The sequence below is a fragment of the Prenolepis imparis genome, unplaced genomic scaffold (assembly GCF_030444845.1).
Source record: "Prenolepis imparis isolate NDT839.2.m4 unplaced genomic scaffold, iyPreImpa1.0 SCAF_10, whole genome shotgun sequence".
Taxonomy (NCBI): domain Eukaryota; kingdom Metazoa; phylum Arthropoda; class Insecta; order Hymenoptera; family Formicidae; genus Prenolepis; species Prenolepis imparis.
In genome coordinates this window covers 16,956,034-16,980,115 of record NW_028141168.1, presented here as the reverse complement: position 1 = coordinate 16,980,115, position 24,082 = coordinate 16,956,034, and the positions used below count along the sequence as shown (strand labels likewise).

Below are 24,082 nucleotides of genomic sequence, written 5' to 3'. Positions count from 1 at the left end.
TGCTTTGTAAAAATATAACTACCATCAAAAATATGACTTATGTCGCGAGATAATTAAAAATGTTCAAGATTAACAATAATTGTTAATTTTCAAAATTAATTTTTTTCATAAAATAAAATTTGTGTGAAATAATTTTATCCCAAGTTGTAGAATGATTCCTGTTTTTAGTTGTATCAATAACGAGATAATTCTACATAAAAATAACATTCTGTACATCCCACGGAAATATTATTGTGTGTTGAGTATCGTGTATGAAGAGAAAAAAATTTCAGATCGATCGTAAAGTGGGACAAGTGATCATCATTCAGAATCTCAATCTTGCAGAATAAGCTGTATTTGACACACACAAGGGTTGTCACAATTTTCATTCGACAATTATTAAAATAATTATTGAAAATTATAACAAATAAGAATTATATATAAAAATTTTTTTACGAATTACAACCCCTTTAAAAGTACATAGATAGAATTACTTAAGCTAAAATACTTTATAAATAATTATTTTTAAATAGAATATCTTAAATAGAATTTAAACCCAAAAATTAATTATTAAAATATTTAATGTTGATTATTAAAAAAAATGCAAAGAAAACGAACAAAGAATAAGATCTTTTCTATAGAAATATTTAAAAGTCGTCAATCAAAAGTGATAAGAATAATTTTTCAACACCTTATATATGAGCAAAGAGTGACAGAGTAAAAGAGAGGAAGAGCTGATCCATCTACGGGCCGTGATGGAAGAGGGAGATCGAGCGAAAGAGAAGGTCCGATGGAGCGGATAGAGACCTGCGATTCTTAAGGAAAAAGAAAGAAAATATAAGAGAAAAAATGTGAAAGAATGAGAAAGAAAAAAATTGACAAAAGTAGAGAAAGATAGTTACGCTGGGTGGGTCAATGTTTCATCGTGACAGATGCAGTGTCAACCGATGCTACCAATGCTGCAGAAGATATCGAAAAACAGCGAATAGATGGATTCTAAAAAGATTCATAAAAATTCTTATCAAAAATGGAAAATAAAAAAAAAACAGAAAATATGTTACGTAGACAAATTCTAGAATATATCAGGAACAAATTGAAAATATTCGCTTGAGTTTAAGATGGAACTAAAGAGTCTTTGGGAGATTCGATCGAATGAGAATATTAATAGAAAGTATAATAGGGAATATGGGTTAGTAAAAGGAATTTATGTAATAAGTAATTCGTAAAGAAAAAGAATATAAGGATTATGGATCAAGAGAGAAGGAAAAATTTGAACAAATAAATAGAGATAGATGTAAAAATGTAAAATAGATAAAAATAAAAGAAAATATATAGATAAATTTATTCTAGACTACATGAAATCTCCTTAGATACATATAATAACTATATTATAAGTTTATTCTAAGAAAAAGGAAAACAAATAGACAAAAGGGATGTACTTTACTTAATCCTAGATCTAAATTTAAAATCCTAGAATAATTTATAAAAGATAATCTTATTTATAGAATATATAGTTGAAAGACATCATTTTTATATTAAGTAAATTAGAAATAACATCTAAAAAAATAGAAACAAAATACAAAAGGATGTACAAAAGGAATAGAGAGAGCAAAAGAAAGAGAAAGAGAAAGAGAAAGATAGGGAGATAGTTAGATCGATAGATAGATAAGTAGATAGAAATAGAGAGAAAGAAAAAGAACGAGCGAACAAGAGATAAAGAGAAAAAGAAGAAAGAAGGGAAAAGGGGGTAAAAAGGGAAGAAGGAAAAAAGAGCGAGAAAGAGAGTAAGAAAACGTGAAATGAAAACAGAAAGAGAAAGAGAAAGAGACAGAGCTAGTGAGAGGGAAACATGTCCATGTACGGGGGCGAGGGGATAGCCGTATTGATCTGTTCGCGCAAACTCCTGGTCCTTAGGCTCCCTCCGCGACCAGAACCGTCAGACCCTCGCCCTGCTTGTCACCACCCTCGTCCTGATCCACTCGCAGCTTCCGAAACGCGCTCTGTAGTCTAGAGTTCTTGGGAGATTTCAGCTTTGTCGTTCTTTTGAAATACCGATTAATATTTTAATATGATAACACACACACACACTCTCTCTCTCATCTCGTTCTACTCCGAATTTCAATACGTCTTATCATGGAAATTCTTCTGAAGGCTATAAACTCTGATCATCAGCTCAAGAGATGATGAGAATAACAGCGGACTTACACTAATTCAACTAATTGTTAATTCGTTTCAATTATCCCTTTGTAATATTATTTTTATTTGCAGCTTTCTAATACGTACTGTAATTGATAGAGAGATTCCATTACTTTCGAGGATTTCCATTATTGTTATTCTAGATATAGTTGTATTTTTTTCAATCGTACGAGGCTTATTTCGAAACGAGATAACTAACAATGATATATAATTGCGCAAACACGTTGAAGGAAATCTTTGAAAGTAATAATAGAATTAAATGCCTTGTCTCTTCTAATCGACGTAATTAGATCAGCGTATGCAACGTAAAAACTAATTTTTATCGCCCACGATAGGAATTGATCGCGCATTCTACGCAAAGATCTGATCATACCTAAGCGCACGCTCTCGCAAAGCCAATCGACGATAATTACACACCTTGAAGATACGCCGTGACCCTGTTCTTCAGGCTCTGAGCTTGACAGAGGTTTTTTTCCCTCAGAGGGTGCGATCGACACAACGTGCGTCAACGCCGATAATTCTTAAACGTGCTAGACTGATGAGAACTACAACTTTTTCACATCCCCGCGCGTAAAACTTAATTCGCAAAAATAAATTGAAAAAAATTGAGCGAATTGATTTCAAGTTATATAAATACACAGGTTATTTTCTAGACTCTAGACACTTATTCTTTAAACCTACTTTGCGTTTTCTCTTTCACTCATGATTTTTATCAATTTATAATATCCAAAATTAATGATAAAATTAATAATATATAAATAATACAATTAATTATATTTCTACGTTGAAAAAAAACAATATTTGCCAAAATTTACATTAATCTCCGCTTGTGCCATCCTGAGACCTTGAAGGCTTTGAGGATTTTTTATTTTATAATTTTACGAAACGACGTTGGCAATCAATTTTTTTTTAATTTGGCCACTTTTTTTACAGAAGTCGAGACTAAAGATAATTACGCTGTATGCAACGGCATAATGGTTTCTCTCTCGTGTCAATAATGAACGCGTTAACGATGTTGCGGTGGCGGATGGGGGACGGTGTCGTTTTCGCACACTCAACAAGCTGTATCGCTTTCGGCCTGTAGGCGGTCGACGCTCAATTAAATGTTGGGGGGATCGAATTCGGTTGAATGGCGCAATGAGCTATCGTGAAAAGTATTAGATTAGACGAAGGAGAAAGAAAAAAGAAAGAAAAAGAGACGATGACGAGAAGAATCGAGAGAGAAAATGTCACAGATGATTAGTACGAACTGTAAAGAAGGAACGAAGAGCGGTGCATTGGACAAGGTGAGAGTAGAGACATTTCCGAGATGATAAATAAGGAATTCTTTCACACAAAATTTCAAAATTCTCGAAAATAATTTATAATCGTTCCTTTTATTTCCATGGATTTTTTGCGTCTGATGACGCGGTGAATTCTGGTCTCTTTTCCAAAGCCTCCTATTATATTAAAAAAAAATATTACGCCGTAGAGAGCATATTAAATAACTACCCATTAATACATGTACTTTACATTCGCTAACAACTTTTTTTTTATACTTTAAAATCATTTTTACAGAGGCTGTTATTTGCGTTTCTTTTACTCGATATTTTTATAATTAGTTTGCATTTGTCGGGCATATGTAATGTCGAAAATTAATTATATTTTCTTCATTAAAAAAAATATCGTTTATTATTTCAAATGCTAATCGAAGAATATAAATGAGATTAAAGATACATGTAATCGTAATAATATAATGGATAACAATTACATGATATATTATATATCGATCACTCGCGCAATAAATCCTTGTATATTTAGCCTTATCGGGAATTTAAAAGATCTTTAAATAACGAAATATTGTAACGTTACAAATAAACTATCCGCTTTAATTTATATATATATATATATATATATATATATATATATATAATTATTTTATAATATTTTGTTTTTATTTTATAATTTTATAATTTTTAATTGTATTATAATTACGAAAAAAATAGGAAAAAAAGTACTATTTCTATTTCATATGAAAAAATAATTTTAAATATATGTATCTGTCATATATATATTATAGTAGTATTCAAGTACATTTTGTGCCTTATAATGTAATTGATAGTATAATTTTTTTACATTGCAATAATTATTTTTAAATTCTAATTTACATAAATTAAAGCGGATAGTTTATTTGTAACGTAACAATATTTCATTATTTAAAGATCTTTTAAACTTCCGATAAAGCAATGACTAAATATACGAGTAAACTATCATTGCGAGTGATCGATATATAATATATAAATCATGTAATCCATTGTTATTCATTATTTTTAATCTATAATATAAAACTTATTCTATTAGTTATTATAATATATATTGAATATACTTAAAAATATATACCTTTCTCGTTAATATGTATATTTTAAAAAATTTTTATGTACAAAATAAAAAAAATGTTATGAAATAATCTATTACATAAATATATTTATTTTATATAAATGAATATGAAAGCACAATAATTCTCTCAGAGTTTGTAACTCTCATACAATTCCACTATAAACTTATAATAATTATTTTATTAATTTGAAATAAATGAACGTATTAATATCTTAAAAAAAAAAAAAAAAAAAAAGAAAAGAAAAATTGTTTAAAGTCTTCCAACGCATATACATATGTATATGGAATTTATTTTATTAATAAAATGAATGCTAATAGCTGAAGTAATTAGCTATAATATATACGTTAAAAGTAAATTATCAAATCGTGAGACATGTTCTGAAAAGATAATAAGCTAGGAGAGAAATATGATAGTTTATAATTACTTTAATAGCTAATAAGTAATTATATTACTTATTATCTTTTCATTTTTTACTCTTATTTTATTTAGCTTGCTTATTTAGTCTGATATTTCTTCAGGCTTGCAAAAGTGATTAGATCGATAGCGGTGTAGTATTGTCTCCTCGCACTTTGAAACCATCGGAAGCAACCGATACTGTCACATCGTATAAAATTCTTATACTCACGCAGATTTTCTAATATTTCTCTCAATACAGATTTCTAATATAATTATTTATATTGTTAGCTATTAAAGTAATTATAAAATGTCACATCTCATATTTATCTCTTAGCTTTATTATATTTTCAGAACATTTCTCATGATTTGATAATTTACCCTGTAGTTATTTTTTCGTTCAATTTTGGTGGAAAGTAAACGGATCTGATTAACATCGTCGTTACTGATGGCACTTGCTTCTTATCGTGCATAGACTTATCCGTGGGATAAATAGAAGCGAAATCGGTGGCAACTTTCCGTGCTGTTAATGTCAGCATGCTCATCAAATCCATCTCTGTCCCGTATTCATCTAGGACTTTGCATAAGCATTGTATATACCATGTGCCTTCTACAGGATTCCTCCAAGTGTAAAAATCTAGACATATAAAAGAATTACGTTAAACGTGTTTATTATTTTCGAGTATTCTAGAGTTTAGAGATCAGTTTTGTTTTAAAAATTTTGTTACTAAAATTTTGTTTAATTAAAAATATTCTATTTTCTTCCATTTTACAAAATCTCTTCCTTTTCCAACAAGTCGTATTTTATTACAGAGAATTGTAATAAACTTTGCAATTTTAAAATTTTATATAAGTTATTAATTTTATATAATTAATATAATTTAAATAAAATATATATGTACCTATGCATGTTCAAATTAACGAGGGAGATATGTATATATACTCGCAGAAAATTAGATTGTTGATGTACATCGTGAGCAGTTTCTGTACATCGTGAGAAGAGCATATTAGAATAAATATTTAATACTTACCTTGAACCGAACTGTGAGCTATTAAAAAATCTGCGTGAGTGGGAATTTTGTATGATGTGACAGTATCGGTTGCTTCCGATGGTGCCAAAGTGCGAGGAGACAATACTACACCGCTATCGACCTGATCTCCTCTACAAGCCTGAAGAAATATCAGACTAAGTAAGCAAGCTGAATAAAATAAAGTTTAGAAATTAAATAAAACTTGAGAAAAATGTTGCTTTACCTGCAGAAAGAACAATTTTGGCTTTCCCGCGAGTGTTGTACACTTATCGGCGGTAAATGGTTTCCAAATTTTATCGGATTTGTAGGCGACGTCTTTCGCCCATATCAAGTCGTTTTGGAGTCCATGAGTTAGCACGATAACGCAAAGACAGTCGTTATTCGTGTGGTCATATTGGCTCACTGTAATATATAATTCATTAACTAAATTAAACATCAAAGTTTTTAATTAAGTGAACATATAATTCATATTTACACATATTACAGTAAAATGCAATTAAAAATAAAAAAGAAAGGTAAATTAACAATATTGCTCACTTTTCTCTATTTTGTCCATAATTTCTAGGTGGCTTAAGTTATTTTGAATTTCAATATCAAATCCGAGTCTACCAAAACTCTTTTGCAATCTCATCACGTCTATTGTCGAACCTTCACGTTTGTCAACATTTTCGTCAAATTCCTCATGATTGAAGATTATGCACTTGCCGCGATGTTTGTGATTCATGTTATAGCGATCAGCATCTATCGGCACTGGCATGACTACAGCAGATGTCGAAGGTCTGAGAATAAAAAAGAAAATAAAATTTAATCAAGTGAGAAAGTATAACTTGTGTAAAATTTGACATACAATTTTTTGGTTCTTAAAATTAACATAAATTTTAATTCAAGTAACATTTGCGGCTTTTATTCGTCGCTGATATCAGTAATATCAAATATGTGTGTGTGTGTGTGTGTGTAAACTTTTTTAGTAGTAATTTTAATAAGTATTTTCGCGCGCATTTATTTATACATAGTATTTATATGTTTATTAAAATTCTTACACTTTTATCATTCTTTTACCAAGACTTTAATTTTCTGTTCAGTCTGAGTTTAATCGTTTAGTTATATTCTATGTAATTATCTTTCTTATTGTTATAATATAAAATGATTATAAAGTTGATAAAATATCAGATTGGATCATTTGGTTTTACAGTTGATAACTGTCTTTATAAATGCAAATTAATAAATAATCTCTTCTTACTTATTAATCGAATTGTTATCCTCGGTCATATTAAGATTTGGGAAAATATTGGCGTCGATTAAATCTGATTTCTTCGTGCAGTCCTTGAGCGTTTCCGCGATGTCCGGTTTGTCCAAATCTTGCTCTTGATCTTCCTCCGGCGATGTCTGATAAAATAAAAAAGGAACAGCTTTAGATTCATTATGTGCATGAAGCCCGGCGCCCGTTTATTTAATCGAATATTATCAATCTCGCGGGGACTGATTTAATTCTGTCCGATTATATCCGATATATGAGTTAGAACATATATGTGTATTACTTATAATATATTTCTTATCTATTTTATCTTTTATTTCAAAAATTATCTTATCTATTTTATTTTCTACTTTAGACATTATTTGGATCAATTTTTATTAGATTCATTGTTTGCATCATTATATAAAAGAAGAAAAGTATGAAATTCTTACTTATTTGTTATATATTTTATTATATTATTACTTATGTTTTATTAACTTTATTATTATTATTAAATCTATTTTGTTCTCATGCGTGTTTATATCTAACACATTTAAAGATTTAATTAAATCATAATTTTAAATTATTAGAATTTTCATTAAATGTAAAAGCTTTGATTTAAAAAATTAGAAATAATTTAATTTTACTTTGTTAATTATTTTGTTTGGATATACTTTAAGGATTGAAAAAAACATTCTTGACCAATTTTGAATCAATAAAACAGCGCTTACTTGCGTTTTTATTACTATTATTTGTAAAAATAATTATTTTTTATACGAATAATATAGATTTATAATTTATATGAATAAAAGATAAAGAGAATATTATATGTAAATAATTATCTGGATAAAAGTTATTTAAATGCAATAAAATAAAGTATTCGAATAAAGATGTATTTCAGTCATACGAATAAATTACATGAGAAATCTTTATTTTATATACCTATTATTCATAAGATTTTGTTTTTCTGTGATCTCTGTACTCTGATTTCAGTTTTCGATGATCGAAAATGACGTAATTGTATATAATTTGTAACAAATTATATGCAATTGACAGCTACTTGGAATTTATTTAGCTTATCGCAAAGGATTTTGTCATGAGTATACGTACATAATAATCTGAAGTGGATAAAGATTTGCTTCGGTATCGGCATGAAGTCACAGTGTCTGTACTATCTGCGGTCAGATTTCTAGTGCCGATTGAATCTATTACCGAATTGGATCTAGCCAAGTATTTAGAAGATGCATTCGATGACGCAACATTTTCGATAAACATCTCATCATCATCCATCTAAAAATTGGAATTATTTATTTATTTATTTACTTTATTATATCAAAAAGATATTCCTTTTATAGTATATTGGACATGAAATAATAATTAAATATTAAAAATCTACTTGAAAAGTAAAAGCTAAGAATATATAATGAAGTAATGAAAAGAAAGAATAACAAAGAAGTAGAAAAAGAGTACATATACGTATATAAGAGAAAGGTATGTAATATACATATGTAAGAGAGATACAAAGATAATATTATTGAAGACAACAAATCATTAAGTATGTTGAATACAGCAAAGGAGAAAAATGAACTATATCAGAATAATCATTTGCTAATACAGAAGCGGTTAATAAAATTACATTTTTTTCATATAAAATATATACACTTTACTATACAATACACTTCTTTGCGCGAAGTAAATAATTTTATTAAATTCTACCGAATTCTACTACCAAAATATCCTATCCAAAGTATGAAATTTAAAAAACCATTAAAGCCATTATTATATTATTCTAATATAGTATATGTGTATATCAGAATAAAATGTATATCAGTATACATACAGTATAAATGTATATCAGAATAAAGATATGTGCTTATACATATATGCTTTAGAAGTGTTTATATAAGAAATTTAATAAAATCTTTTTATCCGATGTCAACCAATCTAATGCCTCCAATACGAAATAGTAATCATAGCAGGACAATAACATAGGGGTTCCAACGCGATAACATGCGCAAAACAAATATTTAATGAAATATTTAAAGATCATCATAAACGACTTCACAATATATCATACCTTGTCGTTGACGACAAATAACTGCGTTTTAATTAAAATTTATTGATTATTATGCACAATTGTGGGTGTGTATGATTGTGACTGTATTGATATTTATTGATAAGTATTGTAAATGATTAAATGTCGATACATTTATTTATGCTTTATTTTTCAAACATATTAACTTTTATTTTAACTTTCCTTTTTAATATATTGCTTTCTTGTATATTTTTTATATAATTTTATTAAATTCGCGCTATTCTTTTATTAATTTCTAAAAAATATATTTTCTTCCAGAAACCCTTTTTTTACTTTAAAGAAAAAAAGAAATTAAAAGAGCGATAAATCTATTGAAGCTATTTATTGAGTATTAACATGATATGTTTGTCGAATAAAGATTGCTTAATTGAAAAGTTGTGATATATTTTTTGATGTAGAAAAGTCTCATTTGTTGTTAGAGAGAATTCAGTTATTAGATTAGTTTACTATCATTACTCACAGCGATACAACTGTCTTTCCGGACAAGTTCTTTGAGCCTTGTGACATTTTCCATCGTTTTCCACCAACATTCATGATGTTCATCGTTATCTACACAGTCGGTGAACTGCTTGTGCAATTTTAAAATTTGAACACGTGACATACAATTCTTTCCGTATACTTTTCTTAGTAGACGAAGAGATTCGAACGAATTTGTTTTCAATTTGACGAGAAATTCCAGATTAATGCGTTGCTTAAGTTTTGAATTCAATTTCGATGACATGATTTTGGGAGTCCTTTGAATCAATATCCAATTTAACTCATATGAATTGTATGTAATACACAATTTAAAATGTGTATGTACGTGTTTATGCTAAAAAATATTGACTACTTTTCAGAAGATAAATTTTCTGCCAGTGTCAAAACGTGTACTATAGTAAATGAAGAGATTCAAACTTATAAGAAGAAAGTATCTTATCTGTCAACTTATATATATATATATATATATATTTTTTTTTTTTAATATACAAACATAAACATTGGTCATCATGATTCATACGAATTATTCTTTGTTTGTGCGAGCATGCGTGCGTGTATGTGAGTGTATATATAAATATATTTTATAATTATGATTTGTATAAAGTGACCGATGCAGTATTTACAAAATTTAAGTATACGAAAAGCTTACATAAAAATGATTCAAGGAAGGATTGCATATTGGAAGTAAGAAAACCTTACTTGCCTAATATTAAACCCATTTTTAAAGCCCCTCATTTGAACAAATTTTTTTTAGAAAATAAAAATTGAATAAATTACGTGGTTCACATAAATTTCTATAATTTTAAAAAATAAACAAAACTTTTTCGATAATATAATTCATTTTTTAAGTGGAAGTATAAAAAATTGTAATTTCCGATATCGGATACACTATGTTCCTAATATCGTACATCTCATTCTTAACTTTTTAAAAATTATAGTTTATTGAAAAAAATATTAATTTTAATTCATTAAATCAATACATATAAAAAAAGTCAAAGTAAAGAACTTTTTAGAGAAATGTTAATCTCATAAAAATAATATAAATTTGATAAATTATAATTCGAACACAAAATATAAATAAATTATAAAATATTACAAAATTTTAAATTATAATGACAGATTACATTTTAAACTGAAATTACATATTTTTAAATATCAATATTTTTATTTAAAACATCTACATACAAATCTAAACACTTAAGCATATGCAAAAAATTTTTTTAGATATTCAAAACTGAAATAATTTCGATTGACTCCGTTCGCTTCCACAACCAGATGACTAACGTGACACTGCACAAAGGAGTTAAGATGCAGCTAGCGCAGCTTCTGTTAGAGAGTGTACTGCACTTATTAATACAGAAGGACAAAGATACAATACAGTATTAGGAATGTATTAATTAGGCCCAGTTCCCTTATACGTTGTAGGCAAAAGAGTGTAGAAGACATTTTAAAAATTAGGTATCTACTATTTCTAATGCAATAAGATGATTTTGTGCATAAATTCAATGTACATACAAAAATATTTGAGTAAAAATAAAAATCGATAATTGTTGAAGATAAAGTATTAATTTACGTAATAATTTAATCATCATATCTTTTACAAGTTTACAAATTATAATATTTGTAACATGATCGTCGTAATTATGCCAATTTGCAAAAATCTAAATTTTGTTGCACAGGACAGAAAGATGAAAAATTTATTGATAATGTAATAAATAATAAAATAATATAAATTTATGTATCTGTCTCTATATTCTAATATAACTATATTATATATGCATATTTATATTCTAGTAGGAGCAAGTTTTATATTGACAATTATTAATATTAACTGATTAAATCAATCTTCCTTATCTATCTTTAGTGGAGCAATCTATAAAAGGTAGCAATCGCGATAATAAAAATGAATTAACCAAGAGTATTGATATGCAACAAAGCCTTTATGACTATATTGCGAAAAATGTTGCAGACTATTATTAAGCTACCGAATTAGTCATCCCTTTTCAGATTAGAGAAAATAATTGTTGATAATGAAATGAACCACTTTTGTCGATGATTTGGATTATCACTTTTAATTTTTTTAGCAACTGTAATGATATTTATTTAAAATTGTACAGAATGTTTCATTTTGCGCATTATTTTATTAACAAACGACAAATGTTTTTGATTGATTTCTTCTTAAAGATCGAGAGAAAATTTAAAGATGAAATTTAGCAATATTTTATTATTAGAAAAAAAAAAGAATGAGATAAACGCAGAGGAAAAAACATGAATGTATACTTTTGTTGCGTAAAATATATATAAATTTTTGTTTTCGTTGCACTAAATTTATATTACACTGAATTTTCACTATAATTTATATTAGTCACAAATTCATAATTAAAATAAATGTATAGACATATTGTCTTAACTAAGAATTTGTGATTAATATAAATATCATATATATATATATATGTATATATTGTTTTATATAATAAAGATAAAGAAATGGCGCAATGATTGATGTAGCATACATTTTCTTTCTCTCTCATACGTACATAATACTTGGAATCGCTATTGAATTGATCGACACATTATAATACTTTAAATCTTTGATGGTCCTAATAAATTTCCGATATAAAAAATTAAATTTATCAAAATTATCATTTTTGCGAGTTCTGCTCTTTTTTTTGATATCGCAATTTTCTTACCTGTGATATCTCGGCTTCGCCTTCGCTATCGATCGTTAAGGTTTCCATATCGTGAAGACAAAATTATAAAATTATATTATACACCGAGATCACTGAAACTTGATTGCGTCTTTAAGTACGTCGACAAAAATTCTACGAGGAGAAGAGACTATGTCAAGAATGCGATGTCAAGTCTACGAGACAACTGTAAAAGGGCCAATCTCGGATGATTCAATCCACCACCAGATATCATCTGTGCGATTATCGAACTCCCCTACCAAGAATCGGCTTATCAGTTTTTATCACGTTTGATTTTTATCGCGTCCGTGTCGCACAGCCAAACAGCCGGTGAAGAAGTGCGTTATTGTTCGTCCAACCGCAATACCTTTGTCACATATCGCAGGATGTTCGTGGCTTTGATACGCAATAATCGAAAACCTTGGGAAGGTCGCTGTTGTAAACACAGTATAAGTAACATTATTATCTATAATTCTCTACAGAGTTTAGGACGGAGTTTATAGTTTTATATATGTATCCTCTATATACATATATACATATATATATATATATATATATATATATATATATCTGCGTTTGTATTCTGATTTGTGTCGAGTTTTGCGTATTATTACGCAGCACATCAAATTATATAAATGTATATAATAATTTTCTCTTTCGTAATTTATAATTTTAAATTTAAATTTAAAGTGGACTTAATAAAAATTAATATTATGAACAAAATGACGAATTATAAATGGACTTATTAAAAAATAAATATATATATATATGTACTTCAATATATAAATTAGCATCGATATCGCTCTAATTTTATTCGTTCGCAATTTGTTATAGAAGAATATAATCAACTTTTACTATTCCCGACATTTTATTTTGCAGCAAAAACTGGAAAAAAAAGTATAAATTTGACCGGGTCATTTCTCCGCGCGCCAATTCTGCCAAGTCCCAGGCGCATCTGAAAGTTCAAAATGATTGGCCGCTCGAGGAGAAATTCACGATTAATCGCGGATGCGTTTATCGATATCGATGCAGAAGTGCACGATGCACGTTCGCTACAGTTTGTGTTTACAGACGGGAAAACCATGAGGAAAATGCGCAATTGCGAAGATAGTGAGTGAATCGTCTGTCGAGTGTAGCCTCGACTGTGTGACAAATTAAATTCTCGTCTCGAAATATATCTCGAAATTTGTTTTTTTTTCCATCATCCAGCGTATTCGCACGTTTGTCACCTTGTTGGATTGTTATATTGTCATTGTATATTGCTATACATATACATATATTGTAGGTCAGTGTGATTGGTGAAACTCAGTCTGTAAGAAGTTAATGCGTATTAATCTTATAAATTTCCATTATTTTTGCCTTATTTTTGATTTATTTTTTTTTTAAACATTGACATATAAACTTTTGCTAAGTAAATTTTTCACGAAGAATTTGTACTTGTCATAATTGTCACGTCATTGCACTTTAATATTTGTTTTTTTTTCCTTCTCTTCTTTTTTTAGGTTATGCAATGGTTATGTTATATACATATATTTATTTTTCAGTGAACCTAGAAGAATCTTTCAAGCTATTGATAATATTTTGACAAAACTTATGGCAACATGTCTATTGTAAATCAACATATTGTAACCGATCCTTGTCTCGATGCTAACAAATCGCTTGGAATAGATGAAGCATGTTTCAATATCGTTAATGAATATAATAGATCTGTCACATTGTATTCCCATCTCTTGGAATGCTACTTGGTATATACATATATATATATATTTGACAGACAAAATTTTTTATTAAAACTAACATTGCATTAATAATTTTATTGTTTGTAATTGTAGTGCAAGGACATACCACTGGCTTATTTACCAGGAAAACAAAATACCCCATTAGTCATACCTACAAAATATCCTCTGCATATATTTTACAAAGATACACACGAAGTGTGTCGGTAAGTAATTAAAGCACATATACAAACTCTCTTGCTGCAAAATTAATTATTATTATTTTATATTTCTTATCAAAATATATTAAGTATATCACAATGTAATATAATTTGTTTACAGCACTACATACAACTTTAAAGAACATGGAAGTTATGGATGGAATATTTCTGAAGAACACTTATGCTCAGAGATTTATACGATTCGTGAACCAGTAAATAGTTACCTTCGTAAGTTGAAAGATTTTACAATTTTTTTGTAATATTAATTTCCAGAGTCGAGACTATTTAACGTATGATTTTCTTTGCAGCAATATTCACAGCTTTCATGGTATACGTTCTGTTAATGATTTTATATGCAACTTTCAAAGTTATTATACGTGTGATAAAAGGAAAATTATCTCCAGATAACGTACACGATGTAATTTATATAAATGTATATTACTATATGTAATCATGGGCATCTCTCTTAAGTTGAATATTGTATACTCGTAGGATTTGGATAGACTTCAAGAAGCAGAGACATCAAATCCAATCATTAGGACAAACAGATCTAGTACTAGAATTCGTTCGGTTGATACATTCAGAGGGTATCTTTTTCTTTCACATATAAAATGATGCCTAATGTATATCTACTTAATGTGCTAAATATTTTTAAAAATTATTTCAGGATTGCTATATTGTTAATGATATTTGTTAATAATGGTGGTGGCAAGTATGTGTTTTTCAATCACAGCGCATGGAATGGCTTGACAGTGGCAGACTTAGTACTACCTTGGTAATATCTGTACTACTCTATTGCGCTATTTATACATTCTGTGTTCTACACTGGCAGCATTGTATTCTCTTGTATGTATTGCAATTCAGGTTTGCATGGATTATGGGATTATCGATTACTATATCGAAACGATCCGAGCTTCGTGTATCGAACTCACGCAAAAAAATTATTTTGCGTTGCCTGCAGCGCGCGTTTATCCTTATACTTCTCGGATTGATGTTAAACTCGACCGATATAGATTCACTAAAGAATCTTCGTTTTCCGGGTGTCCTTCAATTGTTGGCTGTATCGTATTTCGTATGCGCCACAATCGAGACTATGTTTATGAAGATGCACTCTCAGGTTCAAATCGCATTTTCTTTTATCAAAAATATTACGAATATGTTAAGGTACTAATATGTGATAATTAATAATCTTTTAGGATGATTTGTTACAGTTTGGTCGATTCACAATTCTACGAGATGTCCTGAACAATTGGGCGCAATGGTTGATTATTTTGACAATTGTAGCGACGCATACCTTAATCACGTTTCTTCTGCCTGTTCCGAACTGTCCAACAGGATATTTGGGGCCTGGTGGTTACTATAATTTCGGAAAATTCCCAAATTGTACTGGAGGCGCAGCTGGTTATATAGATCGACTTGTCTTTGGAAGTCATATGTATTCCAAAATACAAAATCCCGTGTATGGTACCATCTTACCTCACGATCCTGAAGGTATATTATAAAAAAAAAAACTTTCTGATACAAAATTAAATAAGTTTAAAAGTTTTAAATTAATGAACGCTAAGTTTATAAGTAACATATTGTACAATACAGGTATAATGAATACTATGTCTATGATACTTGTTGTATACCTGGGTGTCCATGCCGGAAAGATCTTGTTACTTTACTTTCAATGCAATGCTAGAGTAGTACGTTGGCTGTTATGGTCAGGAGTCACGGTAAACTTAAATTTTTTATGTAACACAAGACAATTATAAAAAGAAGATATATAATTTATATAATCATACAATAATAATCGATATTTATGTTTATACACAGGGTATTATTGCTGGATTATTATGTCATTTTGATAAAGAATCTGGAGTGATACCAGTCAGCAAGAAAATGATGTCACTTTCGTTTGTTTTGACTGCATCCTGTTTTGCATTTTTACTGTACGCAATCTTACATTTCTTTGTCGATTATAAGCAATATTGGAGTGGAGCACCATTTATTTATGCAGGTTTGTAATATTATTTAATAATATAAATTGTTTCTTTTTCTAATACCCCCTAAATAATATAATCATATTTTTTTATTCATTAAAAGTGCAATTAACATTAATGACTTTATTTTGCTTTGCATTTTTTTTTTTAGGTTTAAATCCAATTACTCTTTATATCGGACATATTATTACCAAGGGGTTATTCCCATGGGCTTGGAAATTCTCACATCCTACACATTGGTCGTTCCTTGCTATGAATTTATGGACTACAACTTTGTGGGGTATTATCGCATATTGGCTTTATAGGAAGGACATTATTATATCTATTTAAAATTATCTATCGGAAATAATATTAAAAATTGATCTATAAAGTAACAGATTCGCGAAGGATTAAGTAAATTATTGAAGATTGTTACACCTAATGTGGATATACATGCTTATAGAATTATGCGAATGATAAAGCAATTCAAAGTTATGTGATAAAAGAAATGATAAAATGGAAGAGAAGATAGTTCTATTGTATAGATTTGCGTAAATCATTGCTCATTAACAGATATAAAATAATATAATAATTTCTATTCAAAGTATTATTGTGTATTAATTTTCTAAATAAAAGGGTTTTATAAAGTTTGCCAAACTATATTTTATATTTCCAACATTAATTTTCACATAGAATTCAATTATTACATCCTTTTTCAATAAATTTTGAATTATACAATATGATACGAATAATATAAAATTAAATAATTTATGCAATACATTACCCTTGATATAGAAATATTTTACCATTTATACATTTCTGTCTTTTGGATCTTTATAGGGTAAACCTAAGATCTTAAAGATATCTTCTTCGCATGTAATTTTTTCAGGTTCTCCTGGGCAACCTGAAAATATAACCTTTCTTAATCTATGAAACATTTTAGATTGTTATACTTTTATATTTTATTTCTCTTTTCAATTCTACCTTCAATTGTAAGAGATTTAAGTGCATATTCATTCAAAGTGTATTTCTTCTCTAATGCATGTGCTCTCATATTTTTGTTGAATAAATCACTTCCTGTAAAGTACAGTATGGCACAATAATATTGATAATAAAATGTCATTCGTATGTCCAATCTCCTGAAAGGTTTATCCTCCGATAATTGACATACTCCCTACAAAAGCAATATTATAATTGATATATTATGATTGAGTATCTAGAAGTATTTTATTTGTTTCATTTCCACTACCATGAATTTAGTGGATCCAAGAGATATTGTATCTGTAATCAATGTTTTCTTTTCAAGGCATTCGACAATTGTTTTCAATGATATAGTTTTCTTTTTCGCATCTTTTCTTTCTGATATATAATCAGGATGTGTGACGAGAACATCAATATCTCCACTTTCTTCTTTGCCTCGTCTGTAACTTCCACAAATAGTAACAAAGTAATCGCGATTTATTTCTTTAATAGCATCTTTTAGTATCTTCTCTATCTGTACAATTTCTGCTCTAGGTATTTTCTTCTCAAAGTCATCGAAATATCTAAAAAAAATTTCATGTTAGTCAACATGTCTCTAATTTTTGAATTGATTAGATTCATACTTCAATCCCAGCTTTTGATGATGTGTGAGCTTGTTTTGATGTTTCTTAAGATCTTCCAATGTTTTGATGCCAGCATCTACTAAGTCTTTGGCCTTGACAGGACCTATGCCAGATACCCGAGCCAATAAATTAATAGCGATATTATTTTCATCTTTTCTAATCTGAAAAAGGAATATAATATAAAGATTTATGCAAATTTACATTTTTATCTGCATTAATAAGATAACAAAAATAAAAATGATTCAAGTACATCTTCCAGTTTTTGCAGCTTTCCAGTTTGAAGAAATTCATCTATCTTCGTTGCGATTTTTACCCCTATACCAGGTAATTTCTGTGCTTCTTTTCCGCTCCAAACTTTCTCTGGTAAAGCGCTTAATGTTCCAGCTGCTTTGCGATACGCATTGTACTTGAAAACATTTTTACTAACATTACGCTCAAAATCTGCTAGTTCTGGAAATAGATATTGTTTATATGTAATCACACATATTCTTTTGTAATATAAGAAATAAGTTTATTTTTTTTAACAGGTTAATTATTTTATAACACATATAAGAGTATACTTACCCAACAAAAAATCGCACAAATCTTGATTTGGATTATTTGCATTGCCTGTGGCTTTTCTTTTACCCATTACGTAGGGAGAAATGCGAAGCAAATTTCGAAAAAATAATCGATTCAGTTTTCACGTTTTAATTTTGTAAAATATCGTTATTCTGTGCCGGGTAAGAGATTTCAAGGTTTATTTTGAAAACACAATATTCAATTCTTGTAAAACCTCTCGCAAAACATCGGCTACATCAAAATGAACCAATGACAGATGGCGTAAGTATATACTGCCAAATTGCACGAATCGCACCAATCACTTTAGATATTTTTTTACATGCGCGCATAAATATAAAATATGTATACATATAACACGAATATTCAAGACATTTTTTTCGATTAAAATAAATATAAATTGCATATTTGTATATATATTTTATATTTATAATGTATATATAAATAAATCTGTTCGATTTATCATTAAAATTTGGTACAATAATGGTATAAATCATACACATAATGTCATAAAATAATACATATACAATAAATCATATATTAAAAAAAAAAAAATAATTTTTATAAATGTATAAGATTATTTATAACGACAGATTTGTTTCAACATTTAACATTTAACATTTATTTCAGGCAAAGATGTATATAGATCCGGAGAAATATATAAATTGATCTACCTCTAAAACAAACTCTTGCTCAACAATTCTTTCTTATATTTCTATATCTTACATGTGTATATATATATGGTACGATAAAATCTCTTATTCCTTCAACTAAAAGAAAGTACAATCGATGGATTTCTTTTCTTGGCATTATATGACGAAATTTTGAATAAACGTGTCTTTATATCACTCAATTATTTAATTAAATGACAATGGCAAAAGTCTTGTTAAAGTTTGGCATCATACACATAGAAAGTTCATAATAAAACAGAAGTATTTTTTTAAAAATCTCACTATGTACTCATTTATAGTACTTTGCCGCATCCTGGCTTTAGAGCTTAACAAAAAGAATAGCCAATTCAGGACAAACATAACATATACTGCAATTGTATTAAACATTGTTGTAAGAAATAATTCAGTATTTTAAATGTATATCCAATTTCTTATAATAAAGAAATTTGCTAGTCACTTGAATTCATTCAAGGAGCACATTGATATATCTCTACAACTAGCACTGTTGTTGAATAGAGTATTACAAGTTTTGGCATTATACCATATTGTTCGATTGCATGGCGAATACAATGATTAAGATGGATATATCTTCAACATAATTTTAGAAAATTTTAGGAAAGAAAATTTTCTAAAAGTGTTTCTAAAACCCTGCTTTAGAAACTTAAGAGATTATGTAGAAAATATAAATCTAATAAAAATAAGTTTTTATTGAAATCACTATACTCATGATTATTTACTTATTAAAAAAAAAAAAAAGTAAGTAATAAACTCATAAAAAATAAAAAATCTAAAAAAAATCTAAAAAAATCTAAAAAATGATTATATATAGCTTCGTTTTGCTCAGAATTTAACACACAAACAATATAAAGAAATCATATTTTCTGGACGGATCTTTGTATCTAATTTACGCCAAGTTAATTCATCATTTAAGCATGATAAGTACTTTTGATTGTATACTACTCTATACAGAAGGTATACGATTGTAAGTTGCATAGCTTTTCGCGCAGCAGCCTGAGAAAAAAGAACAAGTGGCAAGTACAATGACCAATATAACAATAAATATGTAAGCACGTAGCTGCGGGAATCTGCCTGGTAGCCATAAAATCGTGAACTCGACGGTTTTCTCTTGAGTATCTGCAATACATATATACGCACAATACATATATGCCATACAATTGCCAATTTATATTCTAGAAAATTTAATTTTATACCTATATATGCGAGTCCATAACCCATATGTGGTGTACCCATTCTGTAAGAACAGGTCGGTATTTGTACTTCATGAATATCTCCTACATCCATTCTTAATTGATACAGAGGTGTTTCGTATGGCGGAAGAATCCAAATCTCGCTTAATTGATCTGTCGCCGTGTCTAGACTTACATGCATCGCTTTATGTTCGTGCGCAGTAAAAATCACTTGCGGTGATAATTCTTTGATTACCTATAACAAATAGTGATATAGTGTAAATAACTGAAAAGTGTGTATAAATTTTTTCATCTTAATGCACATTACATTTTGCACAAAGCTGCCAGGCATAAACAACAGAGGCATATGACTAAGAATAACATTGGTCGTGTTCCTTTCTGCATAATCGTTAAGAAATGCATCCTTTGGCGCTTCTGGCATTGTACGCGTTAATCTATTGATCTATAATAAAATACATACATATTTATTTCTTAAATAATGTGCAAAAATATATATCTAGTTATTTATAAGTTTCAGATTTACCTTGAAAAAGGTAACAGTTTTATAAACTAATGTATCTGGCTGAGTATATGCAAAATTGAATCTCTTATGAATGTTGGGAGAGACACGATCGTCCTCACCTCCAATGTCATTATCCCCTGGTAAATAAATTTTCTAAAAACAAAATAAATAAATAAATAAATTACTAGCAATAAGACATAAACTTTTTGTGAGAAGGAAAAAAGATATTATGTGACCAAAATAAATACCATTATGTCTTCCGGCATTGAAAATATCGAATCCAATCTCCTCTTATATCTTTCAAAATCTTCTGCATTAGCTATATGACCTTCGTCCATAAGATCACCAAGAAAAGCAATAACATGTGGTTGAGAATATTTTACCGCTCTTGAGAAAGTTTTCTCTAAGTACCTGAAAGCATAATACAAGCTTTAGAATAAGACTGACAATGAGATTAATATAGGTGAAATTTCATAGAATCATACCTGTCGCTGTCCCATCTTGCTATCCATGAACCAAAATAATTCTCATACTTTTCTCCAAGTATTTGCGGGTCTGCAACGAGAAGGACCTTGACGCATTCGGAACACTCGCGCATAGCCCATTTGAATTTTTGTATTTCATATACAAGAAATTCATTGTAAAATATTGTCGCAAGAATGATGAAACCGATGGATATTATTCTGTGTTTCAACCTGTTGAATATAATTTATTAATTATTTATAATTCTCTTGTGTCCTTCCATAATATAATATATTACACTAGAAAATAATTCTGTAGCTTTTGCAAGAAATCAAAGACATTAATTATTATAGCTCCATTTATTACAACTAGATTCTCTTTTATTGGCTCAATCTGATTATTTATTATAGTTATATTTTATTTTATATTGATTCGATATATCAGATATATACAGGGTGTCCGATTCCTGAGTGACCAACGTTTAAGGGTAGATTCCTGGGATTATTTGGAGACGATTTTTCCTCAGCGAAAATGTCGAGGAAGGCCTTCATTTTTTGCATGTTCCCAATTTTTGCTATCATGTATCTTTGTAACTAATCCTTAAATAAAAATTCTATTAAAATAAATAAACTCTACTTGAAATTAATTAAAGAATGTGATTTTGTTAATATTTTATTTCCACAAGGCTTAGTTTGCGAAAAACCCTTTATTTTCAATCGCTTATAACTCGAAAATTATTGGTGTCTCGACAATTTTGCTGAGGAAAAATCATCTCCAAATGATCCCAGGAATCTACCCTTAAGCGTTAGTCACTCAGTAATCGGACATCCTGTATATATATGTATCAATCAACTCTTGTGAATTTTTAAGATTAAAGTTATAATTCAAGCTATAAAACGATGTTTGTAATTAATAATATATATTTTTTCATTACATTATCAATAATTTGTTGCAAATTTATACCGACAAGTTTTTCATTTTATTTGAATTGGAAATTGATTGACAAAGATTAGTAATCATAATTTATAAATCAACAGGCTTTCTCTATCTTTTATATATTTAAATTTTAATTTAGTATTGACAATAATGTATTTTCAAAGGACAACGTAGTTATTGATAAGTATATTAAATAATTACCTATTTCGCCGGAACATCTCCGTGATTTACAGCATTATACGACGTGTATAAAATTAAATCTTCAATTCATTCATTAGCATATTATTATTACCGGCAATATTATCCGACTTGATAGCGTCGTTGGCACACAATGCAATTTTTTTTTCTTTAACCTGTTAAATTAATTATTAATTTGACACAAACACTATTGTAAATTTGCATGCGGAATGTAATGCATTTTCTTTCTTTAAAAAAGTATTTTCAATTCTAGAAATAAGGTTATCTAGCACATCTTGACGTTTATTAATTTCAAGAATTGTTTACATTATCTTTCTTGTCTATGCAATAAAATTACATCACTTACTATAAGTTTTTATTTTTTCCTTTTTCAATCAGTTCCATACTTGGCGTGGTCCATATTAGTTTCTATCCTAGCTTCAGTTTATTTATTTAGGTTAACTTTTTTTTGGGGGGGGTTTAATGTGCCGTCAACCAAGAGAGCTGTATTGGTTATATTGGCACTAGGTTAACTTTTATCCGATAAGAGGTTATGCGATTACAAGGTGCGCCCGATAAACTTCAGCAACATAATTGTCTCTATATTCGTTATCCTATCGCTATTGATCCCTGAGATCTGTCAAAGTAAACTTAGGCGTTTGATTCGTATAATATCAGTAAAATAATTAAAAGCAAAACGTTCAACAAATGAGGATGCGTCATAACTACATTTAAAACAATATATACATTATATTACATATTATATATATATATATATATATATATATATATATATATATGCAGTGTTTGCTGTTATCTAAATAAAATTATATAGATGATCATCTAGATGAAATTTTGGCGTTATCTTATCTTTATATAGATAATAAAAAAATGTATTATCTATATCTGCATCTTAGATAAAAAAAAGTGTTATCTTTACTAAATTATCTAACATAATATTCAGATAATTTGGTTTAGAGTTTCATAGCACATGAAAATATTTTAAGTAATAGAACTTGAGCAGTAAACGATAAAAACTTATAAATAAAACTATAAATATATTTTTATATCTATAATTTTCATTTTTTTATTTTACATTACATTTTTTAACTGTTTACATAAGCGATTTTAAAAATAATATTATCTGGAAGTTATCTAGATGAATCGTCATATAATTTTATCTTTTATTTAGATATATTTAAAACAAAATCATCTTCATCTTATCTAAGATGAATTTACATATTTTTATCTCATCTTTATCTAGCTAATTTTAAAATCATCTAAGCACAACACTGATTATAGGCATGCAAAACGTCAAATATATTCAGATCAATTCAGGTGCATCAGCATATATACAGGATGATGGTGAAAGTGGATATATATGTGATTTCAAGGCTTATATCCAATTGATAAACAAACAAATTGTATATCAAAAGTTTCGGTTTTTTCTATTTCAACATTATCCTACGGCGCAGCAAAGAATACTTAATCATTATTCACATATCGAAAAAATAATATTTTATTTTTATACATCAGGAGATGTAAAGATAAATTTTTATTTAGAGCGATTAAATGTTGGAGCTGAATGTATATTT

General features: G+C 28.4%; 4 protein-coding genes across 9 annotated transcripts; 1 reads left to right on the top strand and 3 right to left on the bottom strand.

The window, feature by feature from the left end:
• Positions 1–4,897: 4,897 nt before the first annotated feature.
• Positions 4,898–12,882, bottom strand: LOC145941532 (caspase-1). 2 transcript variants are annotated; one of them, XM_083047657.1, is made up of 8 exons: positions 12,473–12,882; positions 9,766–9,870; positions 8,321–8,500; positions 7,217–7,362; positions 6,514–6,755; positions 6,200–6,378; positions 5,977–6,115; positions 4,898–5,582 (listed from the first exon to the last, which is right to left on the bottom strand). In XM_083047657.1, the coding sequence occupies exons 1-8, from the start codon at positions 12,518–12,520 to the stop codon at positions 5,323–5,325; spliced, it is 1,299 nt and encodes a 432-aa protein (XP_082903783.1). In that variant the 5' UTR covers positions 12,521–12,882; the 3' UTR covers positions 4,898–5,322. The 2 variants fall into 2 exon arrangements, with proteins under 2 accessions (XP_082903783.1, XP_082903784.1); XM_083047658.1 differs by lacking the exon at positions 9,766–9,870 and having other exon boundaries at positions 4,899–5,582; positions 12,473–12,878.
• Positions 12,883–12,906: 24 nt separating this feature from the next.
• Positions 12,907–17,019, top strand: LOC145941531 (heparan-alpha-glucosaminide N-acetyltransferase). Of its 5 annotated transcripts, XM_083047652.1 has the most exons (13): positions 12,907–12,922; positions 13,349–13,754; positions 14,014–14,214; positions 14,302–14,411; positions 14,527–14,633; positions 14,714–14,823; positions 14,898–14,992; positions 15,073–15,180; positions 15,270–15,522; positions 15,602–15,896; positions 15,999–16,123; positions 16,224–16,407; positions 16,542–17,019. In XM_083047652.1, exons 3-13 carry the CDS (start codon positions 14,071–14,073, stop codon positions 16,718–16,720), a joined length of 1,710 nt encoding a protein of 569 aa, XP_082903778.1. In that variant the 5' UTR covers positions 12,907–12,922; positions 13,349–13,754; positions 14,014–14,070; the 3' UTR covers positions 16,721–17,019. The 5 variants fall into 5 exon arrangements, with proteins under 5 accessions (XP_082903778.1, XP_082903779.1, XP_082903781.1 ...); XM_083047653.1 differs by lacking the exon at positions 12,907–12,922 and having other exon boundaries at positions 13,307–13,754; XM_083047655.1 differs by lacking the exon at positions 12,907–12,922 and having other exon boundaries at positions 13,349–13,579.
• An 8-nt stretch (positions 17,020–17,027) lies between these two features.
• LOC145941535 (DNA polymerase beta) lies at positions 17,028–18,742 on the bottom strand. The gene is made up of 6 exons (XM_083047660.1): positions 18,538–18,742; positions 18,224–18,423; positions 17,974–18,134; positions 17,619–17,913; positions 17,354–17,543; positions 17,028–17,273 (listed from the first exon to the last, which is right to left on the bottom strand). Exons 1-6 carry the CDS (start codon positions 18,602–18,604, stop codon positions 17,179–17,181), a joined length of 1,008 nt encoding a protein of 335 aa, XP_082903786.1. The 5' UTR covers positions 18,605–18,742; the 3' UTR covers positions 17,028–17,178.
• A 1,137-nt stretch (positions 18,743–19,879) lies between these two features.
• On the bottom strand, positions 19,880–23,220 carry Mppe (Metallophosphoesterase). The gene is made up of 8 exons (XM_083047659.1): positions 22,855–23,220; positions 22,512–22,663; positions 21,398–21,607; positions 21,161–21,323; positions 20,934–21,065; positions 20,718–20,852; positions 20,414–20,645; positions 19,880–20,336 (listed from the first exon to the last, which is right to left on the bottom strand). The coding sequence occupies exons 2-8, from the start codon at positions 22,526–22,528 to the stop codon at positions 20,164–20,166; spliced, it is 1,062 nt and encodes a 353-aa protein (XP_082903785.1). The 5' UTR covers positions 22,529–22,663; positions 22,855–23,220; the 3' UTR covers positions 19,880–20,163.
• Between the last annotated feature and the right edge of the window lie 862 nt (positions 23,221–24,082).